This window comes from Salmo trutta, unplaced genomic scaffold, assembly GCF_901001165.1.
Source record: "Salmo trutta unplaced genomic scaffold, fSalTru1.1, whole genome shotgun sequence".
Lineage (NCBI taxonomy): Eukaryota > Metazoa > Chordata > Actinopteri > Salmoniformes > Salmonidae > Salmo > Salmo trutta.
In genome coordinates this window covers 2,566,186-2,583,102 of record NW_021823043.1, presented here as the reverse complement: position 1 = coordinate 2,583,102, position 16,917 = coordinate 2,566,186, and the positions used below count along the sequence as shown (strand labels likewise).

Genomic DNA, 16,917 nt, shown 5'->3' with positions numbered 1-16,917 from the left:
TAACACCTCTAAGGCTTAAACCACGTTATCTGACAGCGACATAGTGTACATCCCAAATGGCACCCTATTGCCTATTTAGTGCACTACTTTTGACCAGGGCACATAGAGCTCCCTTAGAGCTCTGGTCAAAAGTAGTGCACTATATAGGGAATAGGGTGGCATTTGCGATGCAGGTGGAGAGAGGGCTCTGAAGTAGGTGAACACAGAGATAAGAGAGAAGAGAGACTGAAGTGAATAACATCTCTTGCTGTAAACCGCCACCTCCTTCTTATCAGGTCCTTTAAAATGCCTGCTTTGAAAGGTACCTAAAATGGCTGAGATTTTGTGAAAGAGTGATGTGTGTGCCTTAGACAATGACAGACAAAAAGCCGTGTTATATAAGGAGATATCATGTCCTCGTACACGTGTACTGTGGTGTCGTCATGGACACAAGCCCCCTGTCCCCAGTACAACCTCAACCTATGAACCAGCAGTGTTTCACTGTGATTGTGACCAGTACAACAGGTCTCTGAATGTACCGCTCTGTGTCAGTCCCACAAGCCTCCTGTCCTTGAACAACCTGTAAACCACAGACCTAGTATAGGTATTAAATACTCAGCATTTTTTACACACGTACAGCTTTGGATGTGCCCGGTACAAAAGGTCTCTGATGTACAGTTCAGTGTCATGTGATGTTAGGGGATTTAATCAGGATTATAAAAGCAGATCCATTTAACAGTCAGGCTGTACTCCACTAACCTATCTAATATACTGCACAGGCTTAACTCTACAGTAAGGGCTGTGAGCATCCATCCAGCTCACTGTTAAACCCTACTGACCCTAAATTCAGGCCGTCCAGCAGTGATACTGAGTTGGAGGTATATGATCTGGTACAGTGGTACTTCATGTAGGGATTCAACTCTAGGATTATATTGGCACACTGTACATGATATAGGCACACTACAACCTGTCATCTACTGTAACTACAATCTGCCATTCAGATACTGATGTTTCTTTTTTATTTATTTAACCTTTATTTAACTAGGCAACTCAGTTAAGAACAAATTCTTATTTACAATGACAGCCTACCGGGGAACAGTGGGTTAACTTCCTTGTTCAGAGGTAGAACAACAGATTTTTACTCTGTCAGCTCGGGGATTCGATCCAGCAACCTTTCAGTTACTGGCCCAATGCTCTAACCACTAGGATCTAGGCTACCTGCCGTTCTGTTTCTATACGAGAGCAGACCAGTGTTTACAAAGTGTTTTCAGGAAAGCAGAAACAGACAACAACGACTGAATGAGGAATTATTCTAAACATTGAATTTGGGGACATTTGATAACACTTTCTTTCCTTTTGTGTCTCCCTCGGGCAGCGCCCGCGTGTGATGAACCTGGAGCGGCCGGTGGGTGTGGGTGTCCGGGGCCTGGATATGGAGCAGCGGACGGGGGGGAAGCTGGGGAAACTGACCCTGGGCTTCCAGAGGAGCTCTACGTCAGACGATGACTCAGGTTGTGCCCTGGAGGAATACGCCTGGGTACCGCCTGGACTCAGACCTGAACAGGTGAGCAGCACGGCATCATCTTCATCATCATCATATCCTCATTTGTCTGTTGAATAGTCAACCACAAGCTTTCTCCAGTAACTACGGTCACTAACAATGACCACCTCAATGGCATCACATAAAATCAGTAAATGAATGCATGTGTATATGTGTTTGGTGCCTGCTAAATCAAGATGACAGTCAACAGCATCATCACCTTCAGTCAAATTAGATGGAGATACATGACTGTAAATATAACATGATGGAGATACATGACTGTAAATATAACATGATGGAGATACATGACTGTAAATATAACATGATGGAGATACATGATGGAGATACATGACTGTAAATATAACATGATGGAGATACATGACTGTAAATATAACATGATGGAGATACATGACTGTAAATATAACATGATGGAGATACATGACTGTAACTATAACATGATGGAGATACATGACTGTAACTATAACATGATGGAGATACATGACTGTAAATATAACATGATGGAGATACATGATGGAGATACATGACTGTAAATATAACATGATGGAGATACATGACTGTAAATATAACATGATGGAGATACATGACTGTAAATATAACATGATAGAGATACATGACTGTAACTATAACATGATGGAGATACATGACTGTAACTATAACATGATGGAGATACATGACTGTAAATATAACATGATGGAGATACATGACTGTAAATATAACATGATGGAGATACATGACTGTAACTATAACATGATGGAGATACATGACTGTAAATATAACATGATGGAGATACATGACTGTAACTATAACATGATGGAGATACATGACTGTAAATATAACATGATGGAGATACATAACCCTAACTATAACATGATGGACAATAGACAATACTGTATTGTCATCCATTGGGTTGAGTTGGATGGGTCCAGAGTTTTGGCTCGAGGTGGAAACAGAACATCTGGTAGGGCTGGTGTGACACTGGGATAGGCATCACACACACACACACACACACACACACACACACACACACACACACACACACACACACACACACACACACACACACACACACACACACACACACACACACACACACACCACACACACACACTGAGGTGAGGCTGAGATGCAGCGTTGAGTGTAGAACACAAGGGGCCAGTTCACCAAACCTCTGGACCTGGAACAGTTCATGACTCTCCTCCTGGGGAGAGGTAGCGGGGAGCTGTTCGTGACTGATCACATCACAGTGACCATTGGTTGTAACCCATATCTGAATGTCACAAAACACAGCAGGCAAACTGAATGTCCATCCACATAGATAGGCTAATAGTAGACCCCGACCTGCAGGAGGAATCAATCCACTCCTAATGTTAACTGTTGCAGATCAGGAGGAATCAACCCACTCCTAATGTTAACTGTTGCAGATCAGGAGGAATCAACCCACTCCTAATGTTAACTGTTGCAGATCAGGAGGAATCAACCCACTCCTAATGTTAACTGTTGCAGATCAGGAGGAATCAACCCACTCCTAATGTTAACTGTTGCAGATCAGGAGGAATCAACCCACTCCTAATGTTAACTGTTGCAGATCAGGAGGAATCAATCCACTCCTAATGTTAACTGTTGCAGATCAGGAGGAATCAACCCACTCCTAATGTTAACTGTTGCAGATCAGGAGGAATCAACCCACTCCTAATGTTAACTGTTGCAGATCAGGAGGAATGCTGACATAAAAGGGCTTTATAAATCCATTTGATTTGATTTGTAAATCCCCTTGGTGGTGAGATGTAGAGTCACATTATTTGATTTGATTTGTAAATCCCTTGGTGGTGAGATGTAGAGTCACATTATTTGATTTGATTTGTAAATCCCTTGGTGGTGAGATGTAGAGTCACATTATTTGATTTGATTTGTAAATCCCTTGGTGGTGAGATGTAGAGTCACATTATTTGATTTGATTTGTAAATCCCTTGGTGGTGAGATGTAGAGTCACATGATTTGATTTGATTTGTAAATCCCTTGGTGGTGAGATGTAGAGTCACATTATTTGATTTGATTTGTAAATCCCTTGGTGGTGAGATGTAGAGTCACATCATTTGATTTGATTTGTAAATCCCTTGGTGGTGAGATGTAGAGTCACATTATTTGATTTGATTTGTAAATCCCTTGGTGGTGAGATGTAGAGTCACATTATTTGATTTGATTTGTAAATCCCTTGGTGGTGAGATGTAGAGTCACATTATTTGATTTGATTTGTAAATCCCCTTGGTGGTGAGATGTAGAGTCACATTATTTGATTTGATTTGTAAATCCCCTTGGTGGTGAGATGTAGAGTCACATTATTTGATTTGATTTGTAAATCCCTTGGTGGTGAGATGTAGAGTCACATGATTTGTCAGTGTCACAAACTGTGGACGTTACAGCACACAGAGAATAGCAGCAATAGGACTTTTCTCCAAACCTACTGAGTCTCCTGACAGATTTTATATCTCTCTCTGCCTCCGATATTCTAACAACCCCTCACAGGCATAGAATTCCTGTGACACACACACAGACCCCCCCCCACCCACACACACACACACACACACACACACAGAACCCCCCTCAACACGCACACACTGCCTTCCACTGAGATCAGACTGAACACAGAAGTGAAGCCATCCGAGACAAATCCTCAAACAAGCTGCAGCCAGACTTCAGGCTTTAATGTTTAATGTCTGGAGTCTATAAATACAGACGTACTGACATGCCATTCGCCCCTCCTGCAGAGTGCCTGTGATCTCATGGAAATGTCCGTCTGGAGGAGTCGGGAGAAAGTAGGATAGAGTCAACACTGATCTATATGAATTAAGACAAATAATAATCATGGTAATACAGGTCATCATGTCAATGTTTTTCAGTGTTTTCCAAAAATGACAGTTCTGTTTCAGAGTGAGTCAGTCTAGGGCTAGGCTATACATCCCATGGTTTAGAGTTCTGTTTCAGAGTGAGTCAGTCTAGGGCTAGGCTATACATCCCATGGTTTAGAGTTCTGTTTCAGAGTGAGTCAGTCTAGGGCTAGGCTATACATCCCATGGTTTAGAGTTCTGTTTCAGAGTGAGTCAGTCTAGGGCTAGGCTATACATCCCATGGTTTAGAGTTCTGTTTCAGAGTGAGTCAGTCTAGGGCTAGGCTATACATCCCATGGTTTACAGTTCTGTTTCAGAGTGAGTCAGTCTAGGGCTAGGCTATACATCCCATGGTTTACAGTTCTGTTTCAGAGTGAGTCAGTCTAGGGCTAGGTTATACATCCCATGGTTTACAGTTCTGTTTCAGAGTGAGTCAGTCTAGGGCTAGGCTATACATCCCATGGTTTAGAGTTCTGTTTCAGAGTGAGTCAGTCTAGGGCTAGGCTATACATCCCATGGTTTACAGTTCTGTTTCAGAGTGAGTCAGTCTAGGGCTAGGCTATACATCCCATGGTTTAGAGTTCTGTTTCAGAGTGAGTCAGTCTAGGGCTAGGCTATACATCCCATGGTTTAGAGTTCTGTTTCAGAGTGAGTCAGTCTAGGGCTAGGCTATACATCCCATGGTTTACAGTTCTGTTTCAGAGTGAGTCAGTCTAGGGCTAGGCTATACATCCCATGGTTTAGAGTTCTGTTTCAGAGTGAGTCAGTCTAGGGCTAGGCTATACATCCCATGGTTTACAGTTCTGTTTCAGAGTGAGTCAGTCTAGGGCTAGGCTATACATCCCATGGTTTACAGTTCTGTTTCAGAGTGAGTCAGTCTAGGGCTAGGCTATACATCCCATGGTTTACAGTTCTGTTTCAGAGTGAGTCAGTCTAGGGCTAGGCTATACATCCCATGGTTTAGAGTTCTGTTTCAGAGTGAGTCAGTCTAGGGCTAGGCTATACATCCCATGGTTTAGAGTTCTGTTTCAGAGTGAGTCAGTCTAGGGCTAGGTTATACATCCCATGGTTTAGAGTTCTGTTTCAGAGTGAGTCAGTCTAGGGCTAGGCTATACATCCCATGGTTTACAGTTCTGTTTCAGAGTGAGTCAGTCTAGGGCTAGGCTATACATCCCATGGTTTAGAGTTCTGTTTCAGAGTGAGTCAGTCTAGGGCTAGGTTATACATCCCATGGTTTAGAGTTCTGTACATCCCATGGTTTAGAGAACCTTTTTCAGTTCCCGGTAGAACCTTTTTGAGTTCCATGTAGAAGAGGGTTCTACATGGAACTCAAAAGGGTTCTACCTGGAACCAAAAAGAGTTCTTCAAAGGATCATCCTACGGGGACAGCCGAAGAAACCAAGGTGCTGTCTAGAACCTGAAAGGGTTCTAAGAGTGTACAAGCTATTATAAATATATGTTCACATCCTGTTTCAGTTAGTGCACTAACATGCGAACTCAGCAGATCGTTACTGTGGCCTGTTAGCCTGTGGGGCTGGAGTGGTTGAGAGTGTTTTATGCCTCCTTCCTAGTGATACTGACTGTGTGGCCGTAGCATCATTAAGACTGGCTGCTTTCTTTACAGTTCAGCTCTGACTGCAAACAGGTCTGGCCTCTGACTCCAGGCTATGTGGCACTTTCCCAAAGCTCTCTCTCTCTTTCCCAAAAGCTCTTCTCTCTCTCTCTCTCTCTCTCTCTCTCTCTCTCTTTCTCTCTCTCTCTCTCTCTCTCTCTTCTATCTCTCCCCCACCCTCTCATTAACCATGAGCACACATGGAAGTAATGAAGGTCTGAAATCAACAGGAGGCCTCCCAAGCCAAATACCTTGTTTTTGTAACCTTACTCCCCCCCACCCAGTCCCCCTTGTTTCCCAGCCCTTCACTCTCTACACCTCTAGAATGTGTGGAGGCCTCATAGATAGTCATGAACTCATGGTGGAGAGATGGAAACATTAATCAAGAACATGTAGTTGGTTGGTGGGATAACTATTGTAAAAATGGTCAATCAGTCAACAGAGGCACCAGTCTTGTATGAACTGTGACCTGAGTGATTTTCCACTGACTGACTGTGACTGACTGTCTGACCCTGGCCATTGTTGGCATATCATGGTGGATCTGTCCCGAACAAAGCTCTTTAAGCAGCTGGGATTGTGCTCTTGTCATGGAGCCCAGTGGGGTATTTATGATGCAGGGCAGTACAGATCCTGGAGGTATGCCTGGTCTTTTTAGGGTGAGCATCACCCTCCAACTGAACTACTAAACCATTAAGACCAACCAGGAACCTGTGTGATTGAAGGTGGATTTGCAGAATGACAGAACTAAGACTGTTTTAACCATTCCTCCCATCCCTCTGTCCCTCCGTCCCAGGTACAGCAGTATTTCTCCTGTCTTCCAGAGGACAAGGTCCCCTACGTCAACAGTCCTGGAGAGAAACACAGGATCAGACAGCTGCTCTACCAGCTGCCGCCTCATGACAATGAGGTAAGAACTGAACCCAGGACAGAGAGTTAATCTACTGGGTCTGCTCTACCAGCTGCCCCCTCATGACAATGAGGTAAGAACTGAACCCAGGACAGAGAGTTAATCTACTGGGTCTGCTCTACCAGCTGTCCCCTCATGACAATGAGGTAAGAACTGAACCCAGGACAGAGAGTTAATCTACTGGGTCTGCTCTACCAGCTGTCCCCTCATGACAATGAGGTAAGAACTGAACCCAGGACAGAGAGTTAATCTACTGGGTCTGCTCTACCAGCTGTCCCCTCATGACAATGAGGTAAGAACTGAACCCAGGACAGAGAGTTAATCTACTGGGTCTGCTCTACCAGCTGCCCCCTCATGACAATGAGGTAAGAACTGAACCCAGGACAGAGAGTTAATCTACTGGGTCTGCTCTACCAGCTGCCCCCTCATGACAATGAGGTAAGAACTGAACCCAGGACAGAGAGTTAATCTACTGGGTCTGCTCTACCGGCTGCCGCCTCATGACAATGAGGTAAGAACTGAACCCAGGACAGAGAGTTAATCTACTGGGTCTGTATTCACATAGTCATGGTTAACCCAGAACTAAAGTCTCAGGTAATGTGTCAGCTGCTCGATTAGGTTCTGGGTCCATACGTGTTAAGAGAAGGAATTAAGAGATGCTAGAACGAGGAACGGAACTGGAACGAGGAGCTTGACCCTCTTTCTGTGCAAGTTATGGGCTGAATGTCCCCTCCCCTTCCAAATTCGAAAGATGCTAACACCTGGAAAATGGTGATTTGTGTGAATCACCTGCGAAACACCTACTGCTGTTGGTTATCCCACAGATCACATTCCAATTCCCACAGATGCTACGGTACCACTTCAATTTACATACATCTGTCCATGAGAGATTAGTATTCACAAACCCGATCCTAGACACTCTTTGTGAATACAGGCCCTGGTCCCAGATCTGAATGTGCTTCACCCAGACAGTGATAGTCAGCGGAGATGGCTTTAACCACACAGATCTGGGATCAGCAAAGGTTAATGCTAACTAAAGAATATCACCTCGTCACAGTGGAGGTATTCTAGTAAAGACAAACCACTCACATTGCCTACTACAATCGCCATAGTAACATATGGTGCATTACTGCATTTAAACACAACCGGATCCTTGTTCTGTCTTTCTAGATTGTAAACCAGCACTCCTTGGACCACATTGTAATCCACCCCTTTAGTCAGCTCAGTTTACACTGGGAGATCTGCCCAGGGGCTATGTGGGGCTATCACAGAGGGCTCTGCTCCAGTCCTGTAGGTGGGCAGGCGTTTGTTCCATGGAACAATAAAGCGTCTGACTGAGTGACTTTATGATGTTTGCTGCCAGGCTCAGAGCAGAGCGGCATACTGCAGCAGGGGAGAAGGGGAGATTCCAGGCATAGCTGTGGTTTACAAGGCCTCCTTAAAGTAGGGCACACACGCAGTCACACGGACGCGGGAGCACACACACACACACACACACACACACACACACACACACACACACACACACACACACACACACACACACACACACACCGGAGAACGTTTAGAGAGCGACGCTCCGAGGGATCTCGTTGTGTACCAGCGTTGTTTGCTGTTGTTAGGGAACCACAAGGCCCATTGTTGGTTGTTAGTCTTCCGCTCGTTTTATTTATCTGTGTGGTAATTGTCTGCTCTAAACATCAGGCTTGATGTGTTTACATTCATGCCATCCTTGGGGTGGGCCTCGAGGGGAACAACATGTGTTCTTCCATAACATAACCATAAAATACATCTGTGGTGGAAGCAGTGAGGGTTTTCAATGTGAAGGTTTTATCTGTTGGGTAAAAACTGAGTTGGTGTGTTCTCTCTCTCTCTCTCTCCCTCCCTCCCCCTGCCAGGTGCGGTATTGCCACTCTCTCAGTGAGGAGGAAAAGAGGGAGCTCCACATGTTCAGTGTCCAGAGAAAGAGAGAGGCTCTGGGGAGAGGAACCCCCAGGATGCTCCCTCGAGCCCTGCAACACACCCTCTGTGAACATGTACGTTCACATACACACACACACACACACACGTTCGCACACATGCGCACCCACCCACACTGCGAGTACAAACTGTATTGCTATCTTATAAAACATTTCGATACAAGTCTGGGGGGCGAGTAAGAAAATCTCTCCCAAATAACGTTAAAGCCAGTAAATATGTCTCTCCCTTCCTCATTACATGTCAATCCCATAAAGAGCTGCTTCTCCCTCCTGAAGCTCTTCCTGTAGGCAGAGCAGCAATCCTATAAAGAGCTGCTTCTCCCTCCTGAAGCTCTTCCTGCTAGGCAGAGCAGCAATCCTATAGAGAGCTGCTTCTCCCTCCTGAAGCTCTTCCTGCTAGGCAGAGCAGCAATCCTATAAAGAGCTGCTTCTCCCTCCTGAAGCTCTTCCTGCTAGACAGAGCAGCAATCCTATAAAGAGCTGCTTCTCCCTCCTGAAGCTCTTCCTGCTAAGCAGAGCAGCAATCCTATAGAGAGCTGCTTCTCCCTCCTGAAGCTCTTTCTGCTAGGCAGAGCAGCAATCCTATAAAGAGCTGCTTCTCCCTCCTGAAGCTCTTCCTGCTAGGCAGAGCAGCAATCCTATAAAGAGCTGCTTCTCCCTCCTGAAGCTCTTCCTGCAAGGCAGAGCAGCAATCCTATAGAGAGCTGCTTCTCCCTCCTGAAGCTCTTCCTGCTAGGCAGAGCAGCAATCCTATAAAGAGCTGCTTCTCCCTCCTGAAGCTCTTCCTGCTAGGCAGAGCAGCAATCCTATAAAGAGCTGCTTCTCCCTCCTGAAGCTCTTCCTGCTAGGCAGAGCAGGAAACGACAACAAGCTAACGACACTGGGCAATACGCTAGTTGTTTATTTAGACTTACCGACCCCCTTTGGCCTCGCTCTGTTCTATTCTAAATGTGCATCCCAAATGGCATCCTATTCACTACATAGTGTACTACATTTGACCAGGGCCCAGAGGGAAGTAGTGCACAATGTAGGGAATAGGGTGCCATTTGGGACGTAAGCCTAAAGCGCCAGTGATAATGTGAGGATTTAATCAAGGGCAGAGTCTGTCTCATTAACAACTAACCCACTCAGAGGGAGCAGAGAGGAGGAAGTGTGGACATTAGGAGCTCATGCTCAACCCGAGCGTGGAAGTTATTCCAGCAAAATCAATGGGCCCAATTTCCTGCAGTCAAAAATAAATGTTAACAGGGTGTTGAGTTCATTTCAACTGTACCACTGGTCAGTAGGCACCCATTAACCCAGTGCTCTACAGACTGTACAATAAACTCTCTCTCTCTCTCTCTCTCGCTCTCTCTCTCTCTCTCTCTCTCTCTCTCTCTCTCTCTGTCTCTCTGTCTCTCTGTCTCTCTCTCTCTCTCTCTCTGTCTCTCTCTCTCTCTCTCTCTCTCTCTCTCTCTCTCTTTCTCTTAATTCAAGTCAAAGGGCTTTTTTGGCATGGGAAACATGTTTATATTGCCAAAGCTTGTGATTAGAATTGATTACAGTTTGGCTTGTTGAAAGCCTTCAAATCCTGTTTAAAAAGACTTAGTGCTGTACAATAGATTTTGTTCCAGCTTGTGAAATGTAATAGTCATAGTTTGGCATGTTAAAGGGCCTTAAAAACAGATTTAAAAGGCACATACCACAAGTCCTTTCTGATCACTGTGGACTATTGACCACATCCTATTAGACTAGTGACCACATCCTATTAGACTAGTGACCACATCCTATTAGACTAGTGACCACATCCTATTAGACTAGTGACCACATCTTATTAGACTAGTGACCACATCCTATTAGACTAGTGACCACATCCTATTAGACTAGTGACCACATCCTATTAGACTAGTGACCACATCCTATTAGACTAGTGACCACATCCTATTAGACTAGTGACCACATCCTATTAGACTAGTGACCACATCCTATTAGACTAGTGACCACATCCTATTAGACTAGTGACCACATCCTATGAGACTAGTGACCACATCCTATTAGACTAGTGACCACATCCTATTAGACTAGTGACCACATCCTATTAGACTAGTGACCACATCCTATTAGACTAGTGACCACATCCTATTAGACTAGTGACCACATCCTATTAGACTAGTGACCACATCCTATTAGACTAGTGACCACATCCTATTAGACTAGTGACCACATCCTATTAGACTAGTGACCACATCCTATTAGACTAGTGACCACATCATATGAGACTAGTGACTGGCATGTTGTAAAGGCATGGCTGGTTTGAGGGACTGAATACTGGCATGTTGTTATACCACCCATACAGACAGAGAGACAGAGAGAGAGACATAGACATAGACACAGAGAGAGATAGAAAGAGAGAGAGAGAGAGAGACACAGACAGAGAGATAGATAGACAGAGAGAGAGAGAGACATAGACAGAGAGAGATAGAGAGAGAGAGACATAGACATAGACACAGAGAGAGACAGAGAGACAGAGAGACAGACAGACAGACAGAGCGAGAGAGACTCACAAAGTAACGTGGCTTTGCCTATAGCTGTAGTTTTGATTTCCGTACCTTCAGGGGACACACGACACCCCGGTTTCCAAGGCCGATGGTGGCTTGGTAATAATGGACAACAGCTGTGAGTGGTGTCCTGTGGCCCTAGTGCTCAGACCTGGGTTCAAATAGTATTTGAAATCATTTCAAATACTTTAGCCTGGCTTGATTGAGCTAGCCTAGCGCAATGGGACCACTGCCCATCTGTCTCTAGGCAGGTTAAAGCAAGCAATTAAAGTATTTGAAAGACTTGTAATAGTATTTGAACCCAGGTCTGGCAGTGGTTATTTAAAGACTGATGACTGTATGTTCAGACATGCTCTGGTGAGCTGGAGGGATGAGGCTATAGTATAGTGTTTGGTTTTCCTTAAACATGTACAGAACAAAACAACACAGACACAAGGACACAAACACCATAACAATTTGCTCATTCCTTGGTGTTTTATGTGGACTGAAACATCGCTTGACATGACTCAGGGATCCGTTCTGTTTTGCTGGTAACTTAATTAAGCAATACATTAAGCAACACGCTTGTTGATATCTTTTGCACGTCACATGGTCCCAGATCAGTTTGTGCTGTCTTGCCAACTCTTAGGATCGTTGTCACATGACTGGCACAGACAGATCTGGGAACAGGCTATGTATACCCTGCTTCTTCAACGATACCCCATCGTTCTCCATATGAACATGATGTGACGTTGTTTCATCCCCAGTGTGGTGAGGGCATCAGTGGAGGAGAGATGGCCATCTTTGCATCGCGGGCGGGTCCGGGGCCGTGCTGGCATCCAGCATGCTTTGCGTGCGCCACGTGTCAGGAGCTGCTGGTAGACCTTATCTACTTCCACCAGGACGGAAAGATCCACTGTGGACGACACCATGCTGAGCTGCTGAAACCACGATGCTCAGCCTGCGATGAGGTGAGATCACTGTGTGTGTGTGTGTGTGTGGTGTGTGTATGTGATCAATAACCTGTGATGAGGTTAACTCATTGCAGACATGAAACATTGAAGTGTTGGCTTGAAACAATGGCAGACTTTTTTTCAACGATCAGTACAGTAGTTAGGCTTTAGTCAGTCTGCTCATTCAACACTGGAGACACTGGAGACAGTAGCCTACTGAAGCAATGTGACCAATAAGCTTACTGCACAATTAGTAACTGAAGTTGAATTCATCTTGTGTTTGTCTGTTTCCTAATTATTCTATAAGTAGCAGACCGTATTTAAACATGTTTATCCCTCCCTCAGATCATTTTTTCTGATGAGTGCACGGAGGCAGAGGGGCGTCACTGGCACATGAAGCACTTTGCCTGTTTCGAGTGTGAGACGGTGCTCGGCGGTCAGCGATACATCATGAAAGATGGCCGCCCCTACTGCTGCGGCTGCTTCGAGTCTCTGTACGCGGAGTACTGTGAAGCCTGCGGGGAGAATATAGGTGAGTCAATATCTCTGGTTCATATGTGGTCAATCTATGCCTGATTACTGGAATAAATAAAGAGTTGTTGACAATGTGTAGCCTGTTGCTGAAGCCTTTTAGAGATGTCGCTCTACATTCACCACCTCTCCCTCTCTTCCCTCCATTCCTCTCTCCCTCCCTTCTTGCCTCCACCAGGAGTGGACCACGCCCAGATGACCTACGAGGGTGTCCACTGGCACGCTACAGACACGTGTTTCTGCTGTGCCCAGTGTAAGAGCTCCCTGCTGGGCTGTCCCTTCCTGCCCAAGCAGGGCCGTATCTACTGCTCCAAGGCCTGCAGCCTCGGAGAGGACGTCTACGCCTCAGACTCCTCTGACTCGGTCTTCCAGTCCGCCGGCTCTCGTGAATCCCGCCAGAGCCACATGGGTAAGAGTAGCCAGCCGGTGGCTGAACAGTGGAGGCAGTCCCAGCTCTTCAACCCGGTTGCAGTGGCTGACTATAACAAGACTCCTAGTCTATATGGAGATAGAGGGGACAGAGATATGGATATTGTGGGGCAAAAGCTGTCCCACATGGGCATCACTGAGGAGCACACCTGGAGGGACCGAGAGGACGCTCCGGAGGATCCAGAGGAGTGGGCCGAACATGAGGACTACATGACACAGCTCCTGCTGAAGTTCGGGGACCGCGCCGGGGTGTTCCAGACGCAGCCTTCAGAGGAACCCAGCACCAGTAGGTCAGCCGAACCCTGGCTGAAGCCTGAGACTAAACCAGCCTCCACCTCCACCAGTCCCACAAACCAGAGCCACAGTCACCTGCCTGAGATGTACTGGGCCCAGTCCCAGGATGGGCTGGTCAGTAAGAAGCACCTGCCTGAGATGTACTGGGCACAGTCCCAAGACGGACTTGGGGACTCGGCTTACGGAAGCCACCCGGGCCCTGCTAGTGCCAGAAAGATCCATGATCTGGATCTGGACCAGGGGCTGATGGACCAGAGGGTTAGCGCTGGGGGAGCAGGGTTATGGGTGCTGGACCCCAGGCAGTGGTGTGAAGACTCTCTGGAGTGTATCACAGACGAGCTGAAGAAGACTGAGCACAGTGTTGGAGACTCCATGGACTCTCTAGCCCTCTCTAACATCACTGGTAAGAGTTCATATCACATGCGCTTCTTTGTTTACTGTAAAACAGTATTTGGTGAACGTCTGGTGAAAGTAGTCTGGTAAAGGTCGTCGGCGATCAGTTCTTAATTCCAGTGTAATAATGGAGACGTAAATGGAACAGGAAAAGATAGTATAAAAAGCCATGAAACAAAATAGCTACAGTAATTAGATACAGTAAAGAACTCTTGTTTTCCTGCTTCTTTCTCGAGTAACACAACTTTATATTGTCCTGTCCTCCCAGGTGCGTCAGCGGATGGAGACAGTAAGGAGGGTCAGATCCTCTACTCCCTCCACAACCTGCTGGACCCAGAAGACTGTGAGAAGATGAGCATCATGGGCACCCTCAACTCCTCCATGCTCCACCGCAGCGCCAACTCTCTCGATCACCAGGAGGGGGCAGCAGACCAGGAAGAAGAGGTGTTGAGGGGGGTGCAGAGGGTACAGGGGCCGGTGTCTTTGCCCCTCCCACCCCTCCCTCCTAAACAGGAGGTGCCACCACCTCACCTTCAGCTGCCAGTGTTGAGGAGGAGCAGGTCCCAGTCCACACGGCCACCTGGCCAGCAGATGGTCAAGTTCTCTGAGGACACGGTGGATAACGGGTCTTACCAGAACCTGGCGGTGCGTCAGCCTCCTCAGAGTGAGAGGACGCGTCGGAGGGTGTACCACCACGAGGACCCCGAAAGACCACGCCGGCACCACCACAGCCGCCACCACAACCGCAGAGCCCGCTCGGACAATGCTCTTAACCTGCTGCCTAAGGAACGGGTGCAGAGGCCCTACGAGGGACATGGTCTGAGTTCCCTTCAGGAACACCATGCGGCCCTCTTCAACCAACCTGGCCCTGGTGCTCACAGGCCGCCACCCTATCCCCACACCACTTCAGACTACTCCCTCCAGGCTCGGGGCGACCGGGATCGTGACCGCTTCTTAGGCGGCTTATACGCTGACGAGGAAGACTGGTGCTCCACCTGCTCCTCTTCTTCCTCAGACTCTGAGGAGGAAGGTTACTTCCTGGGGCAGCTCATTCCCCAGCCCAGGGTTACTAGCAGGTATCAATACTACACTGAGGACTTCCCAACACGCGTTACGGCCATGTCGCCCAACGACTCACGGACTAAATCCAGAAAGAAGGGTCACAGAGGCAAGAACTGCATCATTTCATAATCTAGATGTACATTCTTTGTTTTACTTCCAGCAGTAATCATTTGTGGACAGGTGAGACCAGTTCTTTGTAGTTTGACTTGCTGGACAAAACATTGTCCATATTATTGGACTTCTTATTATGGGTCATGTCTAACACTCAAACCATGCCAGGAGACCTAAAAAGAAAAAGATACATTTTCTCCTTTTCCTTTTATAAAATTCACCAAAAAACACGTTTGTTGTTTTTTTACAACATTGTATGATGAACCATTGAAAGTATTCCAGCAATACCATTGTGTGCATTAAATGGCAATTAATGCACTATTGTTATTGCTGACAGGGAGAGGAATAGTTAGTAAAGTAGACTTCTAGAGACAAACCAACATAATTATTTAATAGTACAAAATATGAATGTATATATTAAGTTAAAATGTTAATACTGGTATTTTTATATCCCCAAGTTTTAACTGAGATTTTTCTGGTTTTGATGTAAACAAAGTTGGCGTAGGGAGGCGGGACAAGCTGTTGTCGTAGTAACAAGCAGAGCTATTTTGCACGCATCACTTGTCAATCAATCAAGGCTTTACAAAAAACAAACCAACTGTTGCCAGGATACAAACCATCTGCTTACTCAAATCAAAGTGCCATAATATCTGGTTTCTGGTAACAATGTACTGTTTCTGGTAGGCTAACAATTAACATGAAGTTGCTCTTAAACCTCTCAACATCAATGTAAAGTGATACCCTGAGTCTTTCCTGTATTCCAATGTTTATTCTCTAACACGCTTGTCCCTCAGGGTGTAAAATACAATGTAAAAGCAACCTGTGGAGATTCATTTACATTAGAGGTCTTCTCCATACATGCCCTTTATACAGCGCAGGTCCTTATACCATGAATACTTAACTGTTGTGATGTAAAGAAGCTTTAAATAAATATTCTTACCCAATGTTTCAGAAAATGTTTGTTTCTCGTATATACTAGAATAATTGATTTGATAGCATTTTTGGACAAAGTAAATATTAAAATATACAATGCAAATAACTTGGTGTTCAAGCAGTGCACCTAAACCAAACACTGACCCACAAAGTACAATCGGAGGCACCAAACCTGATATGTGAATGGTAGATACTACATAGTCTACAACCCATTTACATAATAAAAACATCTTTATTATTGTTATACTCAAAAATCATTTAATCACAAATCAAAGACGAGTCAGTTCCACATACAGAAAGTTGAGTTGAGCATCTGACGTTTAGAAAGTGTTTTCTTCTTCTCCCCCCCCCCCCCCGAGAAAATTAGCACTGGTGGTGAATACAATAATCTGTCAAGAAACACAAAATGTAAATCACACATAGCCGGCCAGTGCCATACTGGCTGATGTAGGTCATAGTCAGATTAACACATTTTCCATACAAAAGAAAAAAAGAGAGAACGTGTATATTCTCAGACCATACAAGACTTTACACAAGTAGCACAATCCTACTCCCAGGCAGTAGCACCAAAAGTCTTGCTTCAGCTGCTGCAATCTCAAATCAAATGTACCTAGCAGGAAGAGTTCATAAAACAAGACATTGCTTTTTAACTGGATCCTTACAGTACCAGTCAAAAGTTTGGACACACCTACTCATCCCAGGGATTTTCTTTATTTTTACTATTTTCTACATTGTAGAATAATAGCGAAGACATCAAAACTATGAAATAACA

The 16,917-nt window shown here is 45.5% G+C and overlaps 2 protein-coding genes across 4 annotated transcripts in view; both read left to right on the top strand.

The window, feature by feature from the left end:
• LOC115188432 (prickle-like protein 1) overlaps positions 1-16,168 on the top strand; it is a 48,126-nt gene extending 31,958 nt beyond the window's left edge. For all 3 annotated transcript variants that reach the window (XM_029747287.1, XM_029747286.1, XM_029747285.1), the window contains 7 exons: positions 1,355-1,543; positions 6,831-6,944; positions 8,843-8,980; positions 12,207-12,410; positions 12,738-12,924; positions 13,102-14,049; positions 14,308-16,168. In XM_029747287.1, coding sequence (XP_029603147.1) covers positions 1,367-1,543; positions 6,831-6,944; positions 8,843-8,980; positions 12,207-12,410; positions 12,738-12,924; positions 13,102-14,049; positions 14,308-15,230 — 2,691 coding nt within the window. In that variant the 5' untranslated portion in view covers positions 1,355-1,366 and the 3' untranslated portion in view covers positions 15,231-16,168. The remainder of the gene's footprint in view (positions 1-1,354; positions 1,544-6,830; positions 6,945-8,842; positions 8,981-12,206; positions 12,411-12,737; positions 12,925-13,101; positions 14,050-14,307) is intronic.
• LOC115188433 (glucoside xylosyltransferase 1) overlaps positions 1-16,917 on the top strand; it is a 601,934-nt gene that overhangs the window by 504,066 nt on the left and 80,951 nt on the right. The gene's annotated exons all lie outside the window — the stretch shown is intronic.